At 46.5% G+C, this 26,981-nt stretch overlaps 2 protein-coding genes across 2 annotated transcripts; both read right to left on the bottom strand.

The window, feature by feature from the left end:
• Positions 1 to 2,413: 2,413 nt before the first annotated feature.
• KRT6A (keratin 6A) lies at positions 2,414 to 7,212 on the bottom strand. The gene is made up of 9 exons (XM_052640375.1): positions 6,673 to 7,212; positions 5,535 to 5,749; positions 5,131 to 5,191; positions 4,898 to 4,993; positions 4,608 to 4,772; positions 4,010 to 4,135; positions 3,003 to 3,223; positions 2,752 to 2,786; positions 2,414 to 2,640 (listed from the first exon to the last, which is right to left on the bottom strand). The coding sequence occupies exons 1-9, from the start codon at positions 7,210 to 7,212 to the stop codon at positions 2,414 to 2,416; spliced, it is 1,686 nt and encodes a 561-aa protein (XP_052496335.1).
• Positions 7,213 to 19,555: 12,343 nt separating this feature from the next.
• On the bottom strand, positions 19,556 to 25,186 carry KRT5 (keratin 5). Its single transcript, XM_052640284.1, has 9 exons — positions 24,629 to 25,186; positions 23,850 to 24,064; positions 23,029 to 23,089; positions 22,823 to 22,918; positions 22,052 to 22,216; positions 21,579 to 21,704; positions 21,130 to 21,350; positions 20,334 to 20,368; positions 19,556 to 19,860 (listed from the first exon to the last, which is right to left on the bottom strand). The coding sequence occupies exons 1-9, from the start codon at positions 25,184 to 25,186 to the stop codon at positions 19,556 to 19,558; spliced, it is 1,782 nt and encodes a 593-aa protein (XP_052496244.1).
• Positions 25,187 to 26,981: the final 1,795 nt, after the last annotated feature.

The following is a 26,981-nucleotide window of genomic DNA, read 5'->3' as shown; positions in this document are numbered from 1 at the left end:
TGTCTTTCTGTTTCTTTGTGACTCTTCCTCTACCTTTCTTGCTTTGATTTTGTGTGAAAATTAGTTTAGTAAAAAATACAGATGATACCTTGAGCCCCATAGCTTAAGTGTTTTTCATAATAGCTACTTTTCATTTAGTCATGTGTCTCCTTAGACCCTCTTTGGGTAACACACTTTGTTAGATTTCTCTTGTCTTCATGACCTAGAAAGCTTTGAGGAACTCTGCCCAGGTGTTTTGTAGATGTCCAAAATTGGGATTTTTCTGATGTTGTCTCATGAATAGACTGGAGTTATGGTGTTTGGGAGGAAGACCACAGAGGTGTCCTGCACTTCTCTCACATCATATCAGGATACATGCTATGAAAAAAACTTATTACTGTCGGTATTAGCCTTGATCACTTGGCCGAGGAAGTGTTTGATTGATTTCTTCTCTGCAGTAAAGTCACTCTTTCCCCCCATTTTTAGACTGTACTCTTTGGAAGGAGTTCATTGTGCCCAGCCCACACAGCAGGGAGTACTTGTTCACTCCTTCTTTGAATGGGAACCACATATGTAATTAAAGGAAATTCTTTTGCCTGAGACTTGACAATCATCCCTTATTAATTAATCTAGTCAACCACATTCACATCAGTAGTTTCCATGAATAATTATTTCACAATTTGTGTTTTATTCCAATGCATTCTGTTCTATCTACTTATTTGTGGCTCAAGTTGTTCCACTTTGGCTACTAAGAGTTCTTACAGCATCTTTTTTTACTATTTCTTCACTTTTTGGCACTAAAAGATGCTCCAAGATCATCTTTGTATATATTTCACCCCATTCCTAGAATCTCCTTGATTTCTCGAATCTCCTGTATCTCCTTAATTCCTCAGAAGGGAACTTTAATTCCTAAAGGTATTAGGTGGAATTTTCCAGAGGTGTAAACTGGAATTAGGGACATGGACAAAGCAGTGACTGGCTGTCAGGAAGAAGATGACTGATTTACCTTGCACTGTATCCTGACATTTCCTTTCCCATTCATAGAAGTCAAAGGAAGCCAAGACACAGCTGAGAGAGGTTTCAAGACCATGTCTTTGGAGCAGCAAAGACTCGACTTCTTTGAGTCTCTGTGAGAGGCTTTTGGGGTGAGGAAGAAGGCCTTCCCATTCCTATTTTGTCTCCACACTTCAAAAAATTAGCACCTGCATTTTGTTTCTGAGTCTGTGGATCCCGAAATTAACCAGTGTTTCCAATATTTCCTGGTAGAGAGTTTATTGGGATTCATATGGGCTTCCTGGTGGCTCAGAGGTTAAAGTGTTTGCCTTGCAATGCAGGAGACCTGGGTTCAATCCCTGGGTCGGGAAGATCCCCTGGAGAAGGAAATGGCAACCCACTCCAGTATTCTTGCCTGGAGAATCCCATGGACAGAGGAGCCTGGTGGGCTACAGTCCACCAGGTTGCAAAGAGTCGGCCACGACTTCACTTTCACTTTCATCCAAGAAGTAAAAGTTCTCGCATTTGTACTGTCTCCTCAGGATACATTGCTAGAAGCATACTTTCAATTCAGGAATGTGGGCATTTGAATTACTCTTGATACATGTTGTCAGGCACAGTTTCTTGGTCATGAGGCATTTTAGAATATATCAAACATCTTACCCTCTAGTCAATGTTTTTCTGATCTAATTAAACTGTAATATGATTCTCTGAGGATGATGAATGACAACAGGTGCAGAAGGAGGTAGAATCATAAAGACAAGTCAGAAAAACAACTGCTGAGACCTGATCCGAGTGGTAAAACCAGACTTTACTATGATGATGGAACCAGATCCTTCCCACTCCACATGCCAAAGTGTTATGGGAGGACTGCTGAGCATCAGGATGCCAAACTGCTGTTTCTTGAACTTATCTAAACAGGGAGAGTGAAGCACATGGGGCCTGGGCATATGCTTCATTCCCAAGAAGGCATTTATCAGATGAAAACGTCAAGAACCACTGGTGACAAAGAAAGGCTCTATGAAACCACACATTATATTATAAATCTGCTTTATTTAGCAATACAAGGGGGAAAAGAGCAGAGGAAGCACCACAGGGATACAAACCCTGTACATCAAAGAACCAGTCACTTGTACTTTAATGATCACTGCAAGGGAGGAACACAACATCTCTGAGATGGGATCTCCTGGGCCAGTGGAAAGCAAGGAGGATTGCCCTGTTATGGAATAGGACCCAAGCGGTGACCTTCCGATGCTGAACAATGGAACCTCATGGGTAACAGGTTTTGGGAGAGAGAAGATGAGGGTAATCAGTAATTTCAGTTCTAATTCAAGGAGTAAGAGAAGAAGGGAGCAGAAGAGAGGAAGTAATTGGAGGAGAGGGCGGTGAAGCTGGAGAGGGAGCCTGAGACATTGTGGGAGCTTGAGCCCATGACAGGACTTCAGTGCTTGTAGCTCTTCCTGCTGGAGGAGGAGGAGGTGGTGGTGTATTTGATGGTGGAACTGCTGCCCCCACAGGAGCCGAAGCCACCCCCAATGGCTCTGCCACTGCCAGAACTGAAGCCACCTCCAATGCTGTAGGAGCAGCCACTTCCTCCGCCTACGCCTAAGCCACTGCCGAGACCGCTGGCACCACCATAGCCACCAGAGACAGTGGACTGCACCACAGCTGTGGAGGTGAAGGGACAAGGTCAGGACAAGATGGTGAGCTCACTCTGCCACACAGAGTCTAGTCAGAGGGACACCAGGGCAAGGGATGGGGGCAAGTGAAGGTACTTACAGATGTTGACTTGTCCAACGCCTTCCCCACTCAGCCTAGGAGAGAGAAGACACAGCCACGATGAGTCCCAGAGCCACAGCTGGCCCCGCATGGGAAACCTCCGTGTGAGGAGAGTCCCCAGGAGCCGCCTTCTCAGTGCTCTTCTGGGAGTAGCACTATGACCACCACTAGAGTGCCTTCCACCTGGGCTCATCGGCAGGACTTCTTGGAGACGGAGCCAGATGGTTGCGGAGGCTGTGTGAGTTACTCACCTGCACTCCTCGCCTTCCAGCAGCTTCCTGTAGGTGGCAATCTCCACGTCCAGGGCCAGCTTGACATTCATGAGCTCCTGGTACTCCTTCAGCAGCCGGGCCATGTCCTGCTTGGCCTTCTGCAGGGCGTCCTCCAGGTCAGCCAGCTTGTTCCTGGCATCCTTGAGGGCCAGCTCCCCACGCTGCTCGGCGTCGGCGATGGCGGATTGCAGGCTGGCGCACTAGAGGGGAGGAGGGCAGGGGAGCCTGAATCTGGACTCCAGGGGAGAGGAAACGTTCTACTTTCCCAGTGAGGAAGAGCTCTAGAGCCCAGATCTCATGGAAATGGAGGTTTGATTCATTGTCCAATCTTTCTCCAACCTACAAACCTTAACTAGTCTCAGTGTCCCTAATGAAAACCTATTTCCCTTTGTGTTAACCACATCAGTGAGGATGGGGTTGGGACATGCCACAGCAGAATGAAGCCAGGGGACATGGGGGAAATGGAACTCCTGCCTTGTGTTGAATGTTGACAGCTTGGGTAAGTTCATGTGGATATACAATAACTTATACAAAACCACAAACATCCTCACTGAGAAGACAATTTCATTTCAAACTCTTGAGACCTTGCCTTCCTTCCATTTATAGTCTTGGATAACCCTCATTCGTCCTGTGTCTTTTCTCAGCTTCTTTTTCATATTGAATCTGAGCATATTTGCAGCAGTCTTCTTCAAACTTTCTGACCTGAAATTTTCTTTGCCTACACGTGTCTTGTATTCCCAAATCAATCATTCCCCTTTCAGAATCTCATTTCAATGCCTCTAGACTGTATCTTTGTCCCACTGACCAGTGGGAACTGGTCTGTCTTGAGTTTGTTTCCTGCTTGTAAGTTGGGCTCTGTATGTCTAACCTGAGGGAGCTCTTCTTGCTTTTCCCTCAGTGCCCAGAAATTTCCCACATGATGGTTGATGATACCTGATGGTCTAGGAAGGAAACAATGCTTTTCTGCTCTGTGGACCCCTCCATACCTGCTTCTTGACGTGGTCAATCTCAGATCTCAGCCTCTGGATCACGCGGTTGATCTCAGAGATCTCCTGCTTGGTGTTGCGCAGGTCATCCCCGTGTCTGCCCGCCGTCACCCGCAGCTCCTCGTACTATGAACCAGAGGGAGACAAGGGGGCTGTCCATGGGCTTCACAGAACACTAATCAAGGTTTTATCAAGTCAGAACTAATGGTTTCTCCACAAGACATTGTATGAAAATCGGTGTTACTAGGTCATTGACTCTGTGTACCCATTACATATCATCTTTGGTAGTACCACTGACTGACTGGTTCTCTTCAGGACAAGCAATGTTCTATACTGTTGCTGAGAACCAGCATCAGGGTAAATCTGAAGCAAAGATCACTCTGCCTTTATCTACAATATCTTTTGTCTTACATTTAGGTCTTTGACCTATGAGACTTGGGCATAATTACCCAAAAGATCTACCCTGTTAGATCAGGGTACATGTCTTTTGAGAGGCCCCCACTTCTTAGTTGTAGTTTCCCCACTGAAGTCTACAGCCTCACTGATGCTCACAGAGGAGGCACAGGGATTCCTCATCAGCTGCCGCCTCCCCACTCACCTTGGACTGGTACCACGACTCAGCCTCAGCCCGGCTCCTCTGAGCGATCTCCTCATACTGGGCTTTGACTTCAGCGATGATGCTGTCCAGGTCCAGGTTGCGGTTGTTGTCCATGGAGAGGATCACAGAAGTGTCTGAGATGTGGGTTTGCATCTGAGCCAGTTCCTGCAGAACAAGAGATCATTCAATCATCTTTGGTCATGCCGTTTAAAGCAGTACCCAGCCAGAGATGTTCCACCCTTTGCAAATCTCAGTATAATCAATAAAGAAGAATATGAAAAGATGCTTACTGCGTCATAGAAGGTTCTTAGGAAGTTGATCTCATCTGTGAGAGCGTCTACCTTGGCCTGTAGTTCAACCTTGTTCATGTAGGCAGCATCCACATCCTGGGGAAGAAGCCAACAGCCTGGGATCAGATGGGCTTTCCTGCCCAGTCTGCTGCTCCTTTGGTCTCCTTGATACACTTTTCTCAGAGTCCACCCCTTCAGCAAAGAAACCAGAACCCCGATCTGACTCCTCTCACCTTCTTCAGATTCACAAATTCATTCTCTGCTACTGTGCGCTTGTTGATTTCATCTTCATACCTGGAATTAGAAAGGATAAAATCTAACTGAGTCAGAGGTGAAGATGATACAGAAAAGGCAGCTTGGAATTTCAACTTCCCAGAATGGATATATGCAAATGGGACTTTCCTGCCAGTAAGCTTCAAAGGTGAACTTTGTGGTCACTATATTATTTACTCCATTACTCTCCCCATCTACCTGCATGGCCCTTATGTTTTTCCAGAGTTTGTCTTTAAGTAAGAACTGTGGTTTCATTTTCACGGGCATGTTTTACTAAGATCATGCCCTCATTTGAATCTGATCATATAATTAGCTTGAAATGTGGGCTTCAGGAATCTAAGGTGTTTTCTCTCCTGTAACTCACTTGTTCTTGAAGTCCTCCACCGTGTCCTGCATGCCCCTGAGCTCCGAGTCCAGGCGGCCTCTCTCCCCAAGGATACTATCCAGCTGTCTCCTGAGGTTGTTGATGTACTGCTCGAACAAAGGCTCCAGGTTCTGCCTCACGGTCTTGGTGCCCTGCTCCTGCAGCAGGGTCCACTTGGTGTCCAGGACCTTGTTCTGCTGCTCCAGGAATCGGACCTGCAGGAAGACAAGATGGTGATCTGTGAGTTGACAAGTCCCCGGGCCGATCTGGCGGTCCTGGTGGTGCTGAGCTGCTCCAGATCCTGTACAGAGGCTCCAGCTGACAGTTCTGCTCCCCTGACTTTTTAGCTTCACACCACACAGGTCTCATGGCCGAGTTTCCCCAGTGAGCTGTCGGATGCTCCCTCCCTCTCAATTCTGGAGATGTCTGTCAGTGACTTTTCACCTTTCTGTTCTTCCTTTTGATAAGCACAATCACAAATGTAATTTAAAAATCATATTTGTCTCATATACTGCACAGAGGTTTTTAAAGAGCATATCTCAGTTAAAGGGATGTTAAAATGTCTATAATCTAATGATTAAATTCCAATCCTATTAATAATTGGATTTAATCCTGTTTCCTATTTAGAGTATGAGTCCCTCTAAAATAAACTCTCTTAGTGGTTATGATCTGGTTCTACGAGTTGAGTATTTCTATGGTTATTCACATATTTTTGAGTCTTTTTTTCCCCGGGAATTTCCATTTTTAAAAAATTTTCTTTCTCTCTGCCCCTACACCCACCAACTCAACTAAGGCTGAAGTGCATTTTCCACTGTAATTCCCTTTTTTATTTCTTACAGTGTTCAACAGATCAAGCTAACTCTTTCCATTCTTTCATTTCATTTCTTTGCTTCAGGGTTATCAAGAATTGTGAATGCTTCACTCACAATTATGGAAGACATTTAAGAGATCAGTAATTGTAAATGGTTACCATCGCCTTCTGCCTGTGGTCCACATGAAGCCTGCCCTGCATCCCAGTGGAGAGCTAGCCTGAGTCCCCTCTCTCTTGAATATCCTGAGGCTCCCTCTGGTCGGACATTGGTTGGGTCTCTCTTGAGCACTCTGCAATCCCCATTGGAGGCAGACGCTCCCAGCTCACCTTGTCGATGAAGGAGGCAAACTTGTTGTTGAGGGTCTTGATCTGCTCCCGCTCCTCAGTCCTCACCCGCTGGATGGTGGGGTCGATTTGCAGGTTGAGGGGAGTCAGGAGACTCTGGTTGACGGTGACCTCTTGGATGCCTCCAGGGGGGCACACAGGGAAGCCAGGACCACCGAAGCCACCTCCAAAGCCAGCTCCACCACCGAGCCCAAAGCCACTACCAGCCCCAGCACCAAAACCAAATCCACTCCCGGCTCCACCTCCGAAGCCATAGCCAACTCCAATTCTGCCGCCATAGCCACCACCAATGGCACAGCTGCCCCCTGCGATGGAGATCCTCTTGGAGCCCCCCAGGCCATAGAGGCTGCGGCTGCCAAAGCCAGCTCCTCCACACACTCCAGCGAGGCCGCCACTGCCCCTGGAGCGGGACAGGGACACGCTGCTGAAGCCAGAGCGGCACACCCCAGGGACTCTGGCTGAGCCGGCACTGAAGCCCTTGCGGCTGATGCTTTGGGTCTTCACAGTGGATTTGTAAGACATGGTTCCTGAAGAAGAAGAGGTTGAGAAGGTTGTGAGAGGTGGAAGGCAGAGCTGAAAGGAGCAGATCTATGAGAGGAGCTTCCCGGCAGCAGCTTATATATGGAAAAAATGGGCCGGGCTCCGTCCTGGAAGGTGAGCCTGCAGATTGGAAAGGGCTGGGCTTTACAAATAGTGAGATCACCCCCTGCCTCTAGAAAGGTATGAAGTATGAATATTGCTTCTTTGGTTTCCTTTAGTCATGGAGAAACTCTTCTGGCTTCTAGCCTTGACTTGATCCCAACACAATACCACTGGATGTAAATTCACTGAAGTCATGGGTTAGTCATGTTCTCAAACAAAGGAGACAAGGAGCTGATCTGTGATAATTGTCCCCTCCTTCTGCTTACTCAGACACTCTTCTCTTGCCCCCTTCCCACACAGGTTTTCTCCTCCACTCACACCACCCTTCTCATCAGGTTGAACTGTCTCTGAGGTCTAATAGGCATTTGCCCTGTGGTCTGAGCAAGAAGTGTCTTGTGGTGGTTTGGGGCCATGTTTGAACATGTCCTTCTGGATCTCCTGATTGCCTTTCTGGTGGCCTGGCCTGGGAATTGGGGGCTACTCTGGGGACATGACATTCCTTTGAAAGGCAAGAGGGACAAAGGAGATGTGTTTTTACAGCATAAGAACAAGCTTGTCTTGTGTGGAATTGGCAGTTTCCTGATATAGTATAAGAGATCACCCAAGCCCACTCTGCCCAAAAAGCTGACTTCTCATGGTTTCTACCCATGCCTGCACCTTCCTCCCCAGTGTTTGCTTTCCCATTAAGCTGGTGACTGTGTACACTTTTTTTTTCCCTACCAAATGGAATTCACAGGCACCCTTTTCTCCAGTTTTTTGGAATGTTCACTTAGAACTTAATTTTAAGAATCTAAAATGAGTGGGACAAAAATCATTAATGGAATTCACTGAATTTATATTCTCATAGATTCTGACATTTCTTAGGAGTCAAGATCAGACACCTTAATGGGGTGTGTACAGAAAATTGAGGGGCATATAGAAACAGTGAATCATAAAAATGTGTCTTTACAGGTGTGATGATGTCACAAGTAACTTCCAAATTTATATTTCTAATCTCAGTGCTTGAAATCTTAAATCTCTAGGCACATTCTTAGAGGGAGGGAAGGCTGTCAAATGATCATGGTGTTTGGTTTAAGGGGGAAGGAGATTGATTGTTTTAGTCCATAAATTAAGCACTATGGAGGAGTATTGAGAGCAATTGTAGACAGGATGTTTTATAGGACTATCTGATTAAATGGACAGCCAGGGGAGGAAAGACAAACTCCCACACTGAGATGAGCCTGAGAAAACCTCTTGCGACTATTTTATAAGCAATTCAATCTCTCCAGTGTTATGGAGGCAGTTTCCAGTGGAGCAGGGCATTCCCTACCCAAAGAAGTGCTTATTCAGCATCTGGCAGGAAGGAGATATCTTCTCAAGGCCACAGAAGCAGCTCCTCTTCCTCCACCCTGGTTGCACAATGCCTTACCAAGAAGCATTCTTCCACCCAATTCTGAGAAAGAAGTCTTCCTTCCCATGGCATGGTGTTCTGAGCTACTTTCTTGGGATAAAGTCTTTAAGCTTGACATGAATGAGGCCGGGATGGGTAGGAAGGGCTAGCAAGTCAAGTTGGAGCAACATCCCGTTTTTCCAATGCCCTGTGTCTATGTCAATGTCCCATGTCTGTTTCTGCTTTCATATTGTAATAGGAGAGTTGAATAGTGGTTGCAACAGAATGGTGTATGACCAGCAAAGCTTAAAAGATTTATTAGATGGCCCTTTAAAGAAAAATTTGCCAACCCCTGGCTAAGAGCAAGAGCTCTTGAGACAAGAAAGGTACTTACATTTTTATGCAAATTACTCATTTTTGGAGCTGTAAACTGGGGGTGAAAATAGCACCTATCTCACAGTGCTGTGAGGATTATGTGAAATAATTCATGTAAAGGTCTTTACACTCTGTATGCGTGTAAGTTCTCAATCAAGATGAGCTAATATCATCGTTATAATGGAAGTATGAAGAAGTTTGGTGTGTTCAGGGATCCACAAGAAGCTTTAAGAACTGAACACAGAAGCAGTCTGTAAGTGTCTATGAAGGGGAAGAAAATGCAACCAGCATTGCCTGTTTGTACCACATTAGTAAGGACCAAAAGCCACAGATAAAAGTTTGCTGAGTGTTGCCAGAGGCCATGCAGAGGCATGAGATCAGAAGTATGATTTGCAAGTTTGCTGGCACTCACTGCAGCAGTCAGAGGAGAGTTCTACTCCAGAGCAGATGAGGCTCCCTGCCCAAGAGGCTGGAAGAAAACCTGTGGTCAGAGGGAGGGAGAATCTGAGTCCTTGGAAGAAGCCTGGCAGGCTGCCCTCTCCTTCCTGTGGAGTCGAGTTCCCCTGCGCCACCCTCTGCTGGGTCCTTGTCTGGGCTGTGCACACCGAAACAGGCTTCTATCAGCCAGCATAGGTGATCAGATCTGTTCCTCTTTTAGGACTAAGTGTGTGTCTTTTCCAGGGTGGGAGCAGACTCACCCTCAAATGAAGCATATAATTCAATTGCAGAAGGAACCTCACATTCACTTCAAGAACTGAACACAGGAGCAGCCTATACTTGTCTATGAAGGGGGAGAAAATGCAACCAGTATTGCTGGTTTGTGCCACGTTAGTAAGGGGCCTATCAGAGGATGGTTTATCTTGAACATATTTTCCAATGCGAAGTTTGGCCTGTGTACTAGACAGCACCAGCAATGTAAAGCATCATGTTTCTTTCATTTTCTGACACAAGTATGTCTCCTACTGGTAGATGTATTAGTCATATATATATATGTTCTAACATGATATATATATTCTAATATATTAGATTAGATTACTATATTAGAACATACATGTGCTCTAATATATACTCTCTCTATATATATATATATGTTCTAATATATATGTTCTTTTTTCCCCCAAATATCCATCACCACCTGCCAGGGAATGATGTCCTGGGAACCAGTTCCAGGGACCCTGACCCTGAGTGAGGTCCGCTGACAGGGCTCATGAGAGATGATGAGAGCTCCGGAGACAGTGGAGGTGGCCTTCTTAATCAGTAGAAATTGATCAGAGGCCAGACAAGAAATTCAGTGGAGGGGGGAGTCCGAGAGGAGAGACCCTGTGACAGATCCATTCCTGGCCCCCTTTTCCCAGACCCACTACCCTTTTAAGGTCAAGTTTGAGCTTGGTTCATTTGTCCCTGATTTTCCCTGTCTTTGTCTGGGTGTGGGAGGGGCCCTGTGTCCCCAAACCATTTTCAGACTGCCTCCTGGACTGAACTGTACCTCTTTCCTCCTCCCAAATCTGGTCCTCTGCACTCTTCCCCTGCTTTAGTGCCCAGGGGAGGGTTGTATTCATAGGCAGTGGGGACCCACTGATGGTTAGAGAATTGACTTCCCAGAAGAAATCTCCTCGGTGATCCCGGATCATGTCCTATAATGGAGCCTAAGGGAGTTATATTTTCCCAGAGGAGCAGGGTGGGGAAGCCAGTCATAATAAGATTAAAACAGAGTGATCGTTCAGGCAACTATGTGAGAGAAACTAAAGCAAAGCAGCATGAGTAACTCTGACAACAGCCCGCCTCCTTTCCAGCAGGCTGCCAAGTCCAGGCTCTACTCTGTGCCCAGGGAGCCTCCATCCAGGCTGTCTTTGATGGCCATGGAATGAGGAAGGCTTTTGTTCTAGGGCCTAGGGATTAACCTGTGTGTACTCTGCCATTTTTTTCCCAGCATGGTGAAAGGCAAGAGGGATTCCCTGAAGCCTGAGCCCGTGGCAAGTCTGCATCAGGAGGGTTTGTTTTGTCTTTCTGCCTCCCTGGGTGGAGCTGACAGATGAGAAGGAGGAACAAGCCATTGTCACATTCCATCAAAAGCTCAAGACTAAGTGCCTAATCCTGCAAACTCCAGAGTAGGAATCCTAATCCTAATCCTACAAACCCCAGTGTGGGATGATGTCCTTCCCAGGGAATCCCAGACATAATCCTGTCCTGGGGGAGCACCCATCGAAAGAGAAACACATGCAGCCACATGTGTGAAGGACGGGGACAGGAGCTCTGTTGCTGATCAGGGTTCTTGGCCTTCTTAATCAGTAGAAACTGATCAGAGGTCAGACAAAAAACTCAGGCAAAGCTTTTCTGGGGCTCCTACTGCCGACTCTTTGCGACCCCATGGCCTGTAGCCTTCCAGGCTCCTCTGTCTATGGGATTTTCCAGGCAAGAGTACTGGAGTGGGTTGCCATTTCTTTCTCCAGGAGATCTTCCCCACCCAGGGATCAAACCTGGGTCTCCAGCATTGTAGACAGATGCTTTACCGTCTGAGCCACCAGGGAAGTCACTACAGCAAGGGAGAGTGAAAACAAGCAATAAGAGTCCTTGTCAGCCCAGGGGCCAGCTGGTTCCTTAAAGGGGGTGAGAGTAAGGGTGTGTCCGGAGGTTCAGCCGGAGGGGTGGCTTGGGTGGTTTGCCTCCCCTGCCTCTGGTGATGTTGTGTGCAGACAGCACACACACTCTGCTTTTGCTCTAGGTTTTCAGAAGTGGCAGCTGGGGTGTGTTTTTGGTCTTTTTTGTATCTAATTGTTCATAATTTGCCTCAACTGCCCATGTGCACAGTTATTTTTAATCTCTTTTAGTTTCTTTGTATTTTGTTGCCATGGAAGCTGTTTGTCCAGGTGCAAACAAAGGGTCCCAGGTCCCAACTTGTCTCAGCACCAAAGTTGGAGTGAAAAGTGCAGCCTTCTATGATTTACAGAGTGGTTCAGAAAATACTGAAACTTTCAAAATTATATTACTTAGTAACCAGGCTGTTTATGAACATGTATGGTAGAATGTCCCCCTTCTCAAATTTCACACCCACAGACCACCCATATTAGGCAGAGAACACAGTGAAAGGTCACATATCTGGATATGATATCTGCGTGGCTTTATCCATGGCTGCAGATAGTTTCTGTCAACTCCTTCTTCCAGCAGGATGGGGCTCAACCATAGGTTGATCTTGGGGTCCAGAGATGATGGAAAAACACCTCCACCATGCTCAGTGTGATGCTCAGTTCAAAGTATTTACTTCTGGAACTGCAGTCCCAAATCCCGAGATGTCATTCCACGTGACTTCCAGTGGGATAAGTCAAGAACCTTGTATTTTTCCGACCTCTTCTTCATAGCCTGGAGGAGATGAAGGGAAGCATTGTGGCTGCCATTTCAACAACCAAAAGTAATATGCAGCAAAAGTCTGGAATGAATTGGGGTGCAATATAATCTTATAGAATTGGGGTGTGTCATGTGCCCTGAGGGACACAAATTGAATGTTTGTACAGTTATAGAAAAAAAAAAAACCTGATTATTTCCTTCAACTGGTTTTAGTACATGTTCTTCTAAAACCTAGTTACTGACTTATACATTTTTGAAAGTGTCCGTTTCTTTTCAACTCACCCTATACAATACCCTATACTGGTATTGGGTAGGTATTTGCACTTGAAAGTGTAAGTCAGGGATAAGTACATCATTGGGCTGGGACTGAAGGGCATATTTGGATGAAGAGACAACCCCTGGCTTTCCTAATCAGTGTGGGGGAACTAGTTGGAGGAAGAACAATGGGTATCTTGTGAGTGAGGCATTTTGATGCTCTGAGGCAATAGCGATGCTAGATGTGAGAAGTGTTTTAGAGAAGCTGTAAGGATGGGGAGAGAACAGGCTGAACTCCAGGGCTAGTGTGAAGCATGGGTAGGATAAGCAGCAAAAAAGAGCATGGAGAGAGGACAAGGAGCCAGATGCTCGTTCATCATGTCTCCTCAGTTCTCAGTAAAAACAGGGGTTAAAGACGGTCAAAGCAGGGCTCCAAGGAGGGACCAAGGAAGTGTCCAAGAACTCCCAGTGGACTCGCTTCTTTCTCTCTCCACTGCCTCCCTCACATCCCCGTCTTCCTTCTTATTTCTGCCTCCTCTTTGAGCTTCTGGTTTTTCACCTCCTCACTTCTGCAGCAGCCACCTCACTACACTGTGTTATTAAAAGAGAAGTATAGTTGGGTGAAAATGCTCCAAAACTTTAATAAGATATACCAAGTATCTGATTCAAACAACATGAGCGGATGAGATGCCGCCTTAGGCCTGATGTCTTACTACCTCTGTCTTCTGATTAAACTCCCTTTATTTTAGTAAAGGGAAAATATTGATTGATTATGAATGCACTGGATAATTCCTCCTACCAATTCAGGATGACCTGGAGTAATTCTTACCTTCTCCCCACCAAAAGAATTCATCTCAAAATCATCTGAATGTCCTAGAAAGCAAACATGCCTCTGTCTCTTCTGAGATTTCTTGGCATTCAGTGGCTACTTCCATTTGTTAATCCTTTATAATCTCATTTTAGGCCTGGGGTTGGAATTAGTGACAGATCATTTATACTCCGACACAAGTCTGCACAACTGACATTGCACAGGAGGCCTCAGGGGGATCTGATACATTTAACTTCCTTTCCTCTGCTCTTCCCTCAGCCACTCCCAGAAAATACCTTGGGTTTTTCTGATAGGCCCAGAACAGTGCTTAAGATGGCTAGAAAAGTTTGGACTCCGTGGCAGAAACTGTTGATTTGGCTAATCTAGATTCTATTCCCAATTTACTTTTTTCTTTCCCATTTCCCCTTTAGAAGCTTGAAGCATGAAATATTCTTTGTCTTAACTTTTTTTTTCTTGAGGTATAATTTATATACAGTGAAAAGCACAGAACTCAAGTATAGCGTTCAATCAATTTTGACAAATTTTCACACTTCAGTATCCACACAATATCAAGATATATAACATCTCTATTTCTCCAGAAAATTCTTTTGTACTCTTTCTCTTTAAGCCCACTGCAATACATCATGAGAAACGCTGGACTGGAAGAAACACAAGCTGGAATCAAGAGAAATATCAATAACCTCAGATATTCAGATGACACCACCCTTATGGCAGAAAGTGAAGAGGAACTAAAAAGCCTCTTGATGAAAGTGAAAGAGGAGAGTGACAAAGTTGGCTTAAAGCTCAACATTCAGAAAATGAAGATCATGGCATCCGGTCCCATCGCTTCATGGGAAATAGATGGGGAAACAGTGGAAACAGTGTCAGACTTTATTTTGGGGGGCTCCAAAATCACTGCAGATGGTGACTGCAGCCATGAAATTAAAAGACGCTTACTCCTTGGAAGAAAAGTTATGACCATCCTGGATAGTATATTCAAAAGCACAGACATTACTTTGCTGACTAAGATCCGTCTAGTCAAGGCTCTGGTTTTTCCTGTGGTCATGTATGGGTGTGAGAGTTGGACTGTGAAGAAAGCTGAGAACTGAAGAATTGATGCCTTTGAACTGTGGTGTTGGAGAAGACTCTTGAGAGTCCCTTGGACTGCAAGGATATCCAACCAGTCCATTCTGAAGGAGATAAGCCCTGAGTGTTCTTTGGAAGGAATGATGCTGAAGCTGAAGCTCTAGTACTTTGGCCACCTCATGCGAAGAGTTGACTCATTGGAAAAGACTCCGATGCTGGGAGGGATTGGGGGCAGGAGGAGAAGGGGATGACCGAGGATGAGATGGCTGGATGGCATCACTGACTCGATGGACGTGAATCTGAGTGAATTCTGGGAGTTGGTTGATGGACAGGGAGGCCTGGCGTGCTGTGATTCATGGGGTCACAAAGAGTCGGACACGACTGAGCGACTGAACTGAACTGAACTGAACTGCCCCTAAACAATCATTGTGTTGATGTTTACACCTTGAATCAATTTATTTTAGAATTTTATATAAATGGAATCATACAGCCTATACGTACATATTTATAAATATATATGTATATATGTGTGTGTGTAGATTTTTTTCAGTCGGCAAAATGTTTTTGAGATTCATCCAGATGGCTGTGAATATTGGTAGTTCATCCTTTTTTATTACTGAGTGAAGTACCATTGTATGAACAAACCACAGTTTCTTTACCCATTTTGACTGATGGCTTCCTAAAATATTTCCAGTTTGAAGTTATCTTCCATAAAACAGTTGTAAGCATACTTTGTGAGTCTTTGTGTTGACATACATTTTCATTTTGCTTAAATAAATACCTAGGAATGTAGTTGCATCAACAGTAAATGTACAACCAGTCCAGCCAGCCACATGGTGTGTGTACATAACCAGAACCATAGTAAATTCCATTCCCCTCTCTCTCTCTCTCACACACACACTTACACACAAGTAAATGTCTATGTTTTCAAAAATGATTGAATCATTTTTTAAATACACTGCAATTTTTAGAGCTATTTTAGGTTCACAGCAAAATTGAGCTTAAAGTACAGAGTTCCCATATAGTCCCTGACCCTTCAGAAGCATAGCCTTCCCCACCATCAACATCCCACATCAGAGTGGTACATTTTTTACAGACGATGAATCTATACTGCTTTAAACATCACATAACTGGTTTTCATGTGAACAAAATTTCAGCTCACTTGGATAAATACTAATTTGTGCAATTGCTGGGGTGCTCGGTAAGACTATGTTTTTTAAGAAATGCCCAAATTGACTCCAATGTGGCTGTATCATTTTGCATTCTGGCCAACAGTGAATGAGAGTTCTCATTCTACATTCTGGACAGCATTTGGTATTCTCTGGGTTTTGAACTTTTACCATTCTAGTGGTGTGAAGTAGGTGTCTCATTACTTTAACTTGAATTTCCCTAATGAAATATGATGTGAGCATTTTTTTTATATGCCTATTTGCCATCTATATATTTTCTTTGGTGAAATATCTGCCAAGATCTTTAGCCTATTTTCTAATTGGGTTATTAGTTTTCTTATTGTTGAGTTTCAAGAGCTCTTTATATTTCAGATAACAGTCTTTTAAAAGGATATGTATTTTGCAGATATTTTCTCCTAGTTTGTGGCTTGATTTCTCATTCTCTTGACAATAGCTTTTGCAGAGCAGAAAGTTTTAATTTTTTTTCACCCTTTAAATTTTTTATTTTGTACTGGGGATATAGCCAGTTATCTGCTATTCATTTCTGATTTATTTAAATTTTTGATATGAAAATAGATTGTACACTTTCATTCTTTCTACTCTGATGAATGTTGACAGCTTCTAAGCCCCACCCATCCCCTTTCCCCTTCTACCTACAGCTGAGAAACCTGGTAAGCAAGCCCGGGTGACCCCTCCTTTATAACTAGTGGAAATTTCGAGGTATGTGCGGGGTTCCTTGGCCTGGCCCCATCCCTAATCACCGTAAAAAACCCACTCTGGTCTCTTTTAAACAATAGTGAAGCCGCTTGGGAGGCCTGCCCTGCTCTTTCCCGAATGCCCTGTTATGTGAGTAATGTCATTTTCACATCCTCTGTGTGTGTGTGTGCAGTCATCAGTCTCAACGGTGGAGCTACATTTTGGGCGAGGGTGCTCACAATAACCGGTGTTGTGAGCCAGAGGTCTAGATGATGACTGCTTTCGCTGGGATCTCCCTTTTCTTGTTCTGGCTTGCAGTGTGCAATACGCACTTAGAGCTGCTGCATTATGGTTGGTGGGCTCTTTGAGCTGTGTTGCCACCTTCTGTCAAGCTTGCACTTGAGCTGTACTGCTTTGTGCTACGTTTACTGCATTCTATCACGGCCCCTGTTATAGACTTAGCTGACCTATATCAGAAGCTTCAGTCGTTGTCATCTGGAGACAATGATGGGACAATTAGGAGCCCTCCTTAAAGTATCACGTGTCTCAGTCCAGACCTATCTGTATGTCTCATATTGAGTTGTGTTTCTCGATTCCTTTATAAACAGTGACTGACGCCAAGCTCAAGGGAATGACTCTTGTTCTGTGAAGACTTTTGAGTGTCTTAAGCAGGCGTTGGCCCGCATTCTATGAAGTACTCAGGGGAAAGACTGCAATATATGATCCTATCAGGTGATCACTCATTGGGGGGAAGGGCAATTACACCGTAGCATACTGAGACCACACTCTTAAAGGCAAACAGTGTATGAGAACCCTACAAAATGCTTTGCTGCTGCTGCTGCTGCCTATGCCTCTGTTGCCAAGAAAATCCTCCTCTTGTATTTGTATTTCCCCATATACAAAATTGTATTTTCCCAAGGAAAATACATTGGGCACCCTGGTGGCACAAGTAAGGGGTTAAACCAAATGTGGGAAAAGTCTCAAACCCTGATGATACTGATTTGAGGCCTTCTGAAGGAAGAAATGTATAGATATGAGCAGGGTAGCAAGAATTCCTCTCATAGGTAAATCTAGTAACCCTAGAAAAGAGAGGGGGCATGGCAAGGGAGGAAAGAGGGAAGTGGGAGGAGAGAGGGAGGAAGGAAAGAAGGAAGGAAGAGAATCAGAGTGAGGAAGCAAGGAAAGAAAGAAACCTGAAAACAGGGGGAGGAAACAAAGAGACAAATACACACACACACAATTTGATCCAATTGGAAATTCGAAATTTACAAAAACTTTATACATTAAAAAGATCAAAAGGGATGTGTACTGGCTCTGCACTCTACCACACAGGTTCTAAATTGACTTTAATGTCTGCGGACATACACCAGTTGGCCAATCTTCATGGCCTTAATCCATACTGGAGCTCAAATTATACTGGTAATCTCACTAAATTTAAACAAGTTTCCCCTGTAATCTTGAAGAAGTCATTGAACACCAAAGAGAGAGCAAACAAGTACACCTCACCTTTATTATCAGAACTACTGACTTGTCTCAATTTCACATGATCTTACCACTCATTGCTCCCCACCCCCAATATATCTCACAGTAGTCATGGACACTCTGATCCAATGAGCAACACACTAAAATTAAATTAAGTCCTCCACACTTGAAAACTGGCTTGTAACAATAGGACTTCATGGACTTTTGGGTATAGTTAATATGCTCCAGTGTAAATGAAAACAGGGCCTTCAAAATTGAAACCCATTATAGGGAATATACTTAGAGAAGGGGTGATTATGCCCACTGTTTCTCCATTCAACAACTCAGTTTGGCCTATTTTTAAACTTGGAAAGAATAAAGATGCCTCACAGTGGGTTACCAAAATACTAATGCCATTGTCATACCTGTTAAGGTCCCTACACAATATTTCTGAAATTGTTGGCTCTGTTCAAACAGCAAGTGGTAAATATTTCACTCTTGAGGATTTGGTTGATAAATGTTCTGTTCAGTGCCCATTGCAACAGCCTCTGTCACAGTGCTTTCATCTCTGAAGGGACACAATCCATCTCCCCCCACATGCTGATGGGGTACCTCAGCAACCCTGCCATCACACAGTCTTTGCAGGCAAGATCTTAAATGCATACCAGGAGTGCAGGCATGACATTGCACTGATGAATTCCTGTTCGAAGAGATTCATTAAACACCCTCATTCAGGATCAGCAAAGACAAGCTCATGAAAAGAGGATGGGCCGTGATCCCACACATAGTGCAAATTCTGGCCACCTCCATTAAATTCCTGAAATTATTTGCAAATTCGAAGGCCCTTGCATCCCTGACACTATTAAGGAACTATAAGCTACTGACCCTGTAAGCACCCACATTATTAGAACAGGACCAACATCTATAAAGGTATCTATATGCCTTTTGGAGGCTTCAAGACAAAAAATGCCTTATTTACAAATTTGACTTAAGCCAAATTGCAAAATCAGCCCAACTTGAATGGGCCCCCCTCCAACAAGCAGCTCTACTATCTACATAAGCTACAAGTCAAGAAAGCTTCCCCTTCATGCCCTCCAGAGACTCCTTCATCCTAGAGGCTTTAGCATCCACCTCTCATGCCTCCTGGAGTCTCTGGACCACCCACAGTGGTCACTTTCCTTTCAAGGCCATTCTGTCCCCCTGTGAATCAAAGGAACCAATCACATTTGGACAGATGGACCCTCAGTGAATCTCTAGGTTGGGTGTAGATCTTGAAAAAACAATTCTTCCCAACAGCTTATATTATGAAAGCGTTTTATTGAACACATTCTGGAGATAGTCAGACCAGATGGGATTGGGGTGAGGACTCCGTTTTGATGGTTTAGATACTGGAAAACATTGGATTCTTCTGTCACCGAGGATCAGGCTATAGAGACTCAAAGGCTGCTTGGGAGCAGAGCATAGAATCAGGACACACCAGGCTAGAGACTGGGGGTTGGGCCTTCCAGGAACCAAAGAATGTGGGTCTGCAATAGGCTTCATTGACTAGACTCCAGAAGAGGAGGAAACTTGGCTTGAGACACCACCTAGAAGAGGTGGATGCCACAGGTGGATACCACGGCCGGCTGCTGGGCTTGGGAGGCAGTGACTTGCTGCAGGCTCTTAGCTCTTGAAGCTCTTCCGAGAGGAGGAAGTGGTGGAAACAAATTTGACGCTGGAGCTGCTGCCCCCACCACTGCCAAAGCCCAAGCTTCGGCCACTGCTTGCACTGAAGCCAGAGCCCCCGACACCGAGCCCACTGCCTAGGCCAACACCCCCACTGCTGCTGGAGTAGAAGCTGCTGCTGCCGCCTCCGCCAAGACCTCCGCCCAGACCTCCGCCCAGGCCACCGCCCAGGCCACCGCCCAGGCCACCTCCAAAGCCACTGCCACCACCGTAGCCTGAGGAAACGGTGTTTGTGACGACAGCTGCAGAGAAAGGAGGGAAAAACTTGGTGAGACCAGCCTGGCAGATTGTTCCTATGCATCTAATTTATTTGATCCTGCTGCTGTTAGCACGGTACGTGGCCCCTTTTAGACAGCTGCAGATGAAGCCCAGAAGCACTAAGTCATTTAGTGAAGCTCCCTAATAGAAAGCTGGTGAACACTGTAGGCAAGGGACGGTGCTAAGTCCCCCAAGGGAATGGGGGTCAGGGCAAGGCTGGGGGACACAGTCCAAGATGGGTAAGATACAGGGCCCACCCTTTAGGAGATAAGACATGAGCCCTGTTGCTTCCTGTCTCAACCTGTGTTTTTGTGCCTGTACCACCTGCTTCTCACTAAGTATATTAAACAACCATTTGGGAGATGGGCATGTCTGGTAGCTAGAAACAGTGGGACTCTGAGTCGCACCAAATACCCTGTATTGTCATCATTGTTAATGTCTGTTCAAAGTTACTTACAGATGTTGACTGGTCCAACTCCTTCTCCACTCAGTCTGAAAGGGAAAATTTGAAATGAGTTAAAATCCCACCCCAAAAGACAGCAGTAATCTCTGTGGATAACGCCAATAGTCATGTTTAGAGCTTGTTCTCTGAGCTAGGAGACTGCACGCCTGAAAAACTGCTTGAATTAGAGAAAGAGATAGCTCTCTGGAGAGACTTGCTAAAAGAATAGGTCTCAACCTAGGAACAGGTCATCAAAGGAAGATTATAATTCACACTCTCCTCTACCCATTACATGGAAAATGTGAGGGAGAGGCTGTGGGAACTATACATATGTATATTGTTGCCTTATAGGAGCCGCATCCTGTGAGACGACTTGGCTTGGACCGAAATATGTCAAGGAGGAAGCAGTCAGCTCAGTCAGGAGACTGAAGAAAATGCAGTAGTTTGAGAATCCAAAGGCAGATGAGTTTAACTCAACTGGAGTAATCATGAAAGGCTTCCTGGAGGAAGAAGCACTTGAAGAATGAGAAAGACGTGTGTGGGGTCGCTAAGTTGTTTGAAGGAGAGGCAGCATCGAAGAATACTGGTGGTGGGTCAGAAAAGTGAGTTGAGGTCACATTGTGTAGGTCAGCTGTGTGTCCGCGTGTCAGATTGGGCTGGATCAGATCATTGGATTCAGGATGGATAATCACCAGGTACAAGGTAGTGGCCACTTGTGCGTGTGTGTTTTGACAGCCGGTAGTGGAGCAGAAGCTCTACTTTATCAAACGTGAGGCCACTGTGGATTCGTGATGTCAGCCGTGTCACCCACCTGCACTCCTCGCCCTCCAGCAGCTTCCTGTAGGTGGCGATCTCCACGTCCAAGGCCAGCTTGGTGTTCATCAGCTCCTGGTACTCCCTCAGCAGACGTGCCATGTCCTGCTTGGCCTTCTGCAGGGCGTCCTCCAGCTCCGCCAGCTTGTTCCTGGCATCCTTGAGGGCCAGCTCCCCACGCTGCTCAGCGTCAGCGATGGCATTCTGCAGGTTGGCACACTAGAGGGGAAGGAAGGAAGGGTGGGACACTTTAGAAGCTCACCTGGGCCTGAGGTGTCTCTTTCTGAGATTGCAGAGAGAAGCCAGCACATTTGCCCTGGTCATTGTGGATGGTGGAATACTGAAGTGCTGGTACCTGCTCCAGCTCTGTGTGTATATGTTTGGAAAGCAAAACAGAGTCGGTTCCCCTTTAAGAACTCAAGCTCCTTCCCTGCCTTCTTTCCCTACCTGTTTTTTAACGTTGTCGATCTCGGATCTCAGCCTCTGGATCATCCTGTTCATCTCAGAGATCTCATGCTTGGTGTTACGGAGATCATCACCATGGCGACCTGCAGTCTGCTGCAGCTCCTCATACTGATGCCAACGGAAAAGAAGAAAGAGTCCATTACATGACGGTGGAAACGCTTTCCCAAGTTCACAGGTAGGAGCTACCACAAGGTGGTAAGTGGTATAGTTTTTGGGAGCCTGGAGCTGGTCTTAATTTCCTCTTTAGCCCCTTTGCTTTTCTGTAGACACTGGTGTGAAACAGTGAGATTCTCTATAAGATTCTTGAATTTATGTGGCAGATGTATGCATGTCTCATAACTCCTCCCAATAGGCCTCAGCAGGTCTCAGGAGCCCCATCCTTAGCCTTTGGTCAAGGCCTGGAATACTTGATGTGTGTCCTTCCCTCATTCAGGACACTTCGCCACAGCACCCACCTTGGTCTGGTACCAGGACTCAGCTTCTGTGCGGCTGCGGTTGGCAATGTCTTCGTACTGGGCCTTGACCTCAGCAATGATGCTGTCCAAGTCCAGGCTGCGGTTGTTGTCCATGGACAGGACCACAGATGTGTCTGAGACATGCGTCTGCATCTGGGACAGCTCCTGCAGGGAGATTTGAAGTCAATCATGTGAGTCCATTTTATTTAATATCATTCCATTCAAATCTTCTATTCATTGTTCTATGTCAACCTGAGGAAAAAAATAATAACCTACCTATTAATGAAAAACTTAGGTCAGTTAATAAATAATTCAAATCACTACTAAATTTATATTTTAAATTTAATAACTCTGAACATCAAGAAACCCCTACCATCTAACCTCTCAGACTTGACTCTTCTTAGGTCAAAAGTGATCTGAAAAGAACTTGATGGTGTGGTTTGCCATGCTGGGAGTTAGCAGAGACAGGATGGTATTCCAGAAAAGGGAGATGGCCAGGAAAAGTATACCTGGGCTTCTAATACCTCACTCTAAATCTCACTCTGCAGACTGATTATTATAGAGGTCTTTTGCTTTAAGTTTAACTTTAAAAAGAGAGAGAGAATTAGCTTTATTAAGTAATAAAGTGTGAATAGTACTGAAAGAGTGGAAAAGACAAATATGTGCCCATGCCACAGGAACCACTGAAAGTCACTTAATCCTAGAGACCCTAATCCCTGGTGATGTCCCAGTGACCATCTCTCTGGCTCCTGAACAAGGGACATTTCTTACCGCATCGAAGAACATCTTCATGAAGTTGATCTCGTCCATCAGTGCATCGACCTTGGCCTCTAGTTCCACTTTGTTCATGTAGGCAGCGTCCACATCCTAGAGAAACATGGGTGGTTGGCACTGCATCCCATTTCCACTCTGACTTAAATGAACAATACCTTAAATGAGCATAACCACAGGTGACAGTTTCTCTGCTACCCACATACCTTCTTCAGCATTACAAATTCATTCTCGGCAGTGGTACGCTTGTTGATTTCATCTTCATACCTGGTAGTAAAAAGGAATGAGAAGTGCTTATCAGAGGATGAGGCCTAGGGCCTGTACTGCACATAGTCAACTGTGAGCCTACCTTCCCCCTGGAAGAGGCCTCTCACATCATATGGACAGAGAGGGAGGGACACCGGGAGCAAGAACCTTCGGGCAAGCTCCCTACCCATTAGGATACTGTTTTTTCTGTAATTGCCTAGCAGATAGCTATTCTATTAATGCTGTAATTCAGTCACTTCAGGAACATTCCTGTAGAAAAACTATACAGCTTCATTCAAATTTCACATCTAGTCCATTTCTCTAGTGCTTAATTTTTCAGCTTTCATGGCCTTTGAGAAACAAAAAACGAGCAGCCCAGCTGCTGGTTCATAAGGACTAAAGAAATTGTTTAGTAATTAGACCAACCTAGGTTACATCATCAGTTTTTGCTTTGAGGGGAATCCATCAAAAAGTCCACGTTGTGTACTTTGAGTGTACTGGGGAGGAAGGTCCCCCAAAGCAAGGATTACATGACTGCTTTTTTCACCAGGTCATGCCAAGGGCACTGAGCTTTTTACTCTAGCTGGAGGCTAAGTATCTTGCAGAGGGACTGAGCTTGCAGCTAGAACTTTCTAACCATGGAGCTAATTTTTTCCCCAGCACTTTAGATGTCCATGAAATGTATCTGTTTTCAGTCCTTGGGAAAGGCATAAGCAGTGGTCTGGTTATAAAGTATATTTGGTGCAAAGACTCGCCCTGTCTCCATTCTACCCCAGCTCACTTGTTCTTGAAGTCCTCCACCAAGTCCTGCATGTTCCTGAGCTCCGAGTCCAGGCGGCCTCTCTCCCCAAGAATACCATCCAGCTGTCTCCTGAGGTTGTTGATGTACTGCTCGAACAAAGGCTCCAGGTTCTGCCTCACGGTCTTGGTGCCCTGCTCCTGCAGCAGGGTCCACTTGGTGTCCAGGACCTTGTTCTGCTGCTCCAGGAACCGCACCTGGAGGGGGCAGAGTTTGAAGATGGAGACGTCTGAATTTCATGTTTCAATGATCAACTTTTCAGTTTTCCTCCCTTCTCATGCTGTCCCCCTAAATCTTCCCATGGGCAGTGCTTGGACCTGGGATGAAGAGGACAGGTCCTGAGTGAAGCATCTAAACTCACTCTTCTAGGGGAGACAGGACACTTATTCAGGGCGCAAATAGCACTGGCTGTGGCTGGGCAGAGCATGGCCCAGGCAGGGGTGGCTGTAAAGGCGCTCAGGCTACTGTCCAGTGAACAGATCCACCTTTCCATGCAATCAGCCCCGTTACATGGAGCACAGAATGCATCTCTCTTCCCAACAGTCAGTAAAGAGCCTTCAGGGGGTCAACTATGAAGGGGATGAATTAAGACCCTCTCTTCCAAGCTGCCAGTCTAATTAAGAAAGTGGGCCACAAATCCAGGACACAAAGAGAAAAACATAGGAAGATATTTGTGCAAGGTCAGGAAATCTCCCCTCTTCCCACTTCTTTAGCACATACCCCACATTCATGGTCGTTTTCCACCAAGAATCAGTTCTCACCTTGTCGATGAAGGAGGCAAACTTGTTGTTGAGGGTCTTGATCTGCTCCCGCTCCTCAGTCCTCACCCGCTGGATGGTGGGGTCGATTTGCAGGTTGAGGGGAGTCAGGAGACTCTGGTTGACGGTGACCTCTTGGATGCCTCCAGGGGGGCACACAGGAAAGCCAGGACCACCGAAGCCACCTCCAAAGCCAGCTCCACCACCGAGCCCAAAGCCACCACCGCCAGCTCCACCGCCAAAGCCAAATCCGCTCCCGGCTCCACCTCCAAAGCCATAGCCGCCTCCAGCACCAGCGCCAAATCGGTTCCTGAAGCCACCGCCGCTGGCGCTGATGGAAATCCTCTTGGAGCCCCCTAGGTTGTAGAGGCTCCGGCTGCCAAAGCCACCGGCACCGTAAGCACCCCCAAGGCTGACCCTGCCAAAGCCGCCACCGCCGCCACCCCCGGACCGGGACACGGAGGTGAAACTGGTGCGGGAGACGGACGGGGTGATGGCAGAGGCAGTGCTGAAGCTGCGGCTGCCCCCGCTCCGGAAGGACACGGTTGACTGGCGAGACATGATGGCTGGTTCCTAGTGGAGTAAGAGTAGCGGGAACTAGCGGTCGCGAGGTGCTGGAGAGAAAGAGCAGCGCGGGACAGGACGCGGAAGGCGGCTGTTACCTGGGAGCCGCAAGCCCCGCTTTTATCCTCTAGACCTAGTTTGGGCGGGAGAGTTGTTGAGCTGTGAATGATTAAGTGGGCTGGGCATGCCTGGGGGCAGCTGTGAGCTCACCGACACACCTGCGCAGCGGTGTGGGGTGCAAACGCTGTCTTCCTGGCAGGCTCTGCTCAGCTAGGGATAAACTTGCCTCGCAGCCCTGATATCTTGGCAGCGAATAGACCATGCTGCCAGCAAATCTTTTGACCGGGGCCTAGGGCTGTGAGTAGCCCAAAGAAGGGTGCTGGGAAGCAAGGGGGCATTTGGCCAAGGTCCTGAAGGGTCCTTCCAGGATCAGGAACCTCATCAAACATTGCAGCACATTGCACGCTGTCCACGGACAGGGGCAGAGCGAGTCCCCCACTGGCAGTGGTCTGCTCTGCTTATTCCTTTAGGGAGAGCTTGCTTCAGGGACTTCAGCCCTTGGAAAGCCAGCTGTGGCCTGATCTCTCAACTCTGTGCCAGAGGGGAAAATAGACTTCCATCACATACTGCAAAACTCCGTTTCTTAGAGGAGGCACAGTTACACCAGAGCCTGCTGGGCAGATTCTTCTGCAAGATTTGGGCCAGAAAGTCTCCCCAAGAACCAAGTTCCAGAAAGAGAGACTGTGGGACACCCTCAGCCCCCGGTCTATCCCACTTTGCTCTCTGCAGGGACAGACCCATCCCACCACAGCGCCTCCTAATTCAGCCTTTTCTGCCGCATTGAACTTTTCCCTTGCCCTTTGGCCCAGGCAGGCCCCAGAGGGGGCTTAGCAAACCCAGGGCCCCCTTGCCATCAATCCCTCCCCTAGAATCCTGTCACTCCGCCTGGCAGTCACATCTCTCTTCAGGGGGAGCTGCCCTGCCTGTTCCCCGGCCCCCCAGGTGTGTTCCAGCAAGCCCTTGGTGATTCCACTAGGGAAGAAATGAGTCATCGTATCTGTTGATACAGGCTGAAGGCCGCCACAAACACATACCTGCAGGAGTTCCTAATCTCGTCAGGAACATGTCGAGAGTCGGCCAGCCTGTTATAACGGCAAACCACCCTGTTCCAAGCAGCAGGAATTGCTGGGCTTTCTCTCAGCTCCAGCCTGAACCCTCCTTCAGGGCCGGGGGGATGGAAAAGGAGTTCTAAATCTATGGATCATCCTGCCAGAGAGACTAGAAGGGGCAGGTTTGGGTAACCAGGCAGCTGGCCCAACTATCTGCCAGTTGTTTTAGGAAGCACCCTCAGCCCAGCTCCCAGTTAGTCTTTTCGGCAAAGCTTGTCTGGGTGGGCTATGGTATTAGATGGAGGAAAAGGGGCCTGGTTGGGTTTTACAAATTTCTGTCTTAAATTACACTCCCTCTTTTTGGCTGCAGACCTGAGTGGGGTCTTATATGTGCCTCGTCAGAACAGAAACAGGAATCTCAGGCAGTGCTTGGGTCATTAAGAGTTGTTGGGGTAGGGGAGATCCCTAGGCTAGGGCTGGAGGCAGGGGTAGGGTGGGGATGGGTTTGAAGCTGCGGGACTGAGCGGCTATGTTCTCAGAGTAAAGGAATAAGGACCCAGCCACGGCTTAGGAACCTCCAGTCAGGGCCTGCAGTCGGCCACAGGGCAGCTACGGCTGTGGGAAAATGACTCGGAGCCACTGGGGATCAGCCAAGAGGTGATTATTCACCTGAGGCTGTGATG

This window comes from Budorcas taxicolor, chromosome 5 (genome assembly GCF_023091745.1).
Source record: "Budorcas taxicolor isolate Tak-1 chromosome 5, Takin1.1, whole genome shotgun sequence".
Lineage (NCBI taxonomy): Eukaryota > Metazoa > Chordata > Mammalia > Artiodactyla > Bovidae > Budorcas > Budorcas taxicolor.
The sequence above is the reverse complement of the archived record's forward strand: the minus strand, read 5'-3'. Positions and strand labels throughout refer to the sequence as shown.

Coding starts and splice junctions, on each gene's coding strand:
- KRT6A (XM_052640375.1), bottom strand. CDS start 7,212: ATGTCTTACAAATCCACTGTGAAGACCCAAAGCATCAGCCGCAAGGGC. Junction 5,192..5,534: donor GTGGAGGACTTCAAGAACAA/GTGAGTTACAGG, acceptor TTCTAATTCCAG/GTATGAAGATGAAATCAACA. Junction 4,994..5,130: donor AATTTGTGAATCTGAAGAAG/GTGAGAGGAGTC, acceptor CTTCTTCCCCAG/GATGTGGATGCTGCCTACAT.
- KRT5 (XM_052640284.1), bottom strand. CDS start 25,186: ATGTCTCGCCAGTCAACCGTGTCCTTCCGGAGCGGGGGCAGCCGCAGC. Junction 20,369..21,129: donor CTGGAGGGCGAGGAGTGCAG/GTGGGTGACACG, acceptor TTTCCCTTTCAG/ACTGAGTGGAGAAGGAGTTG. Junction 19,861..20,333: donor AGTTGGACCAGTCAACATCT/GTAAGTAACTTT, acceptor CTTTCTCTGCAG/CTGTCGTCACAAACACCGTT.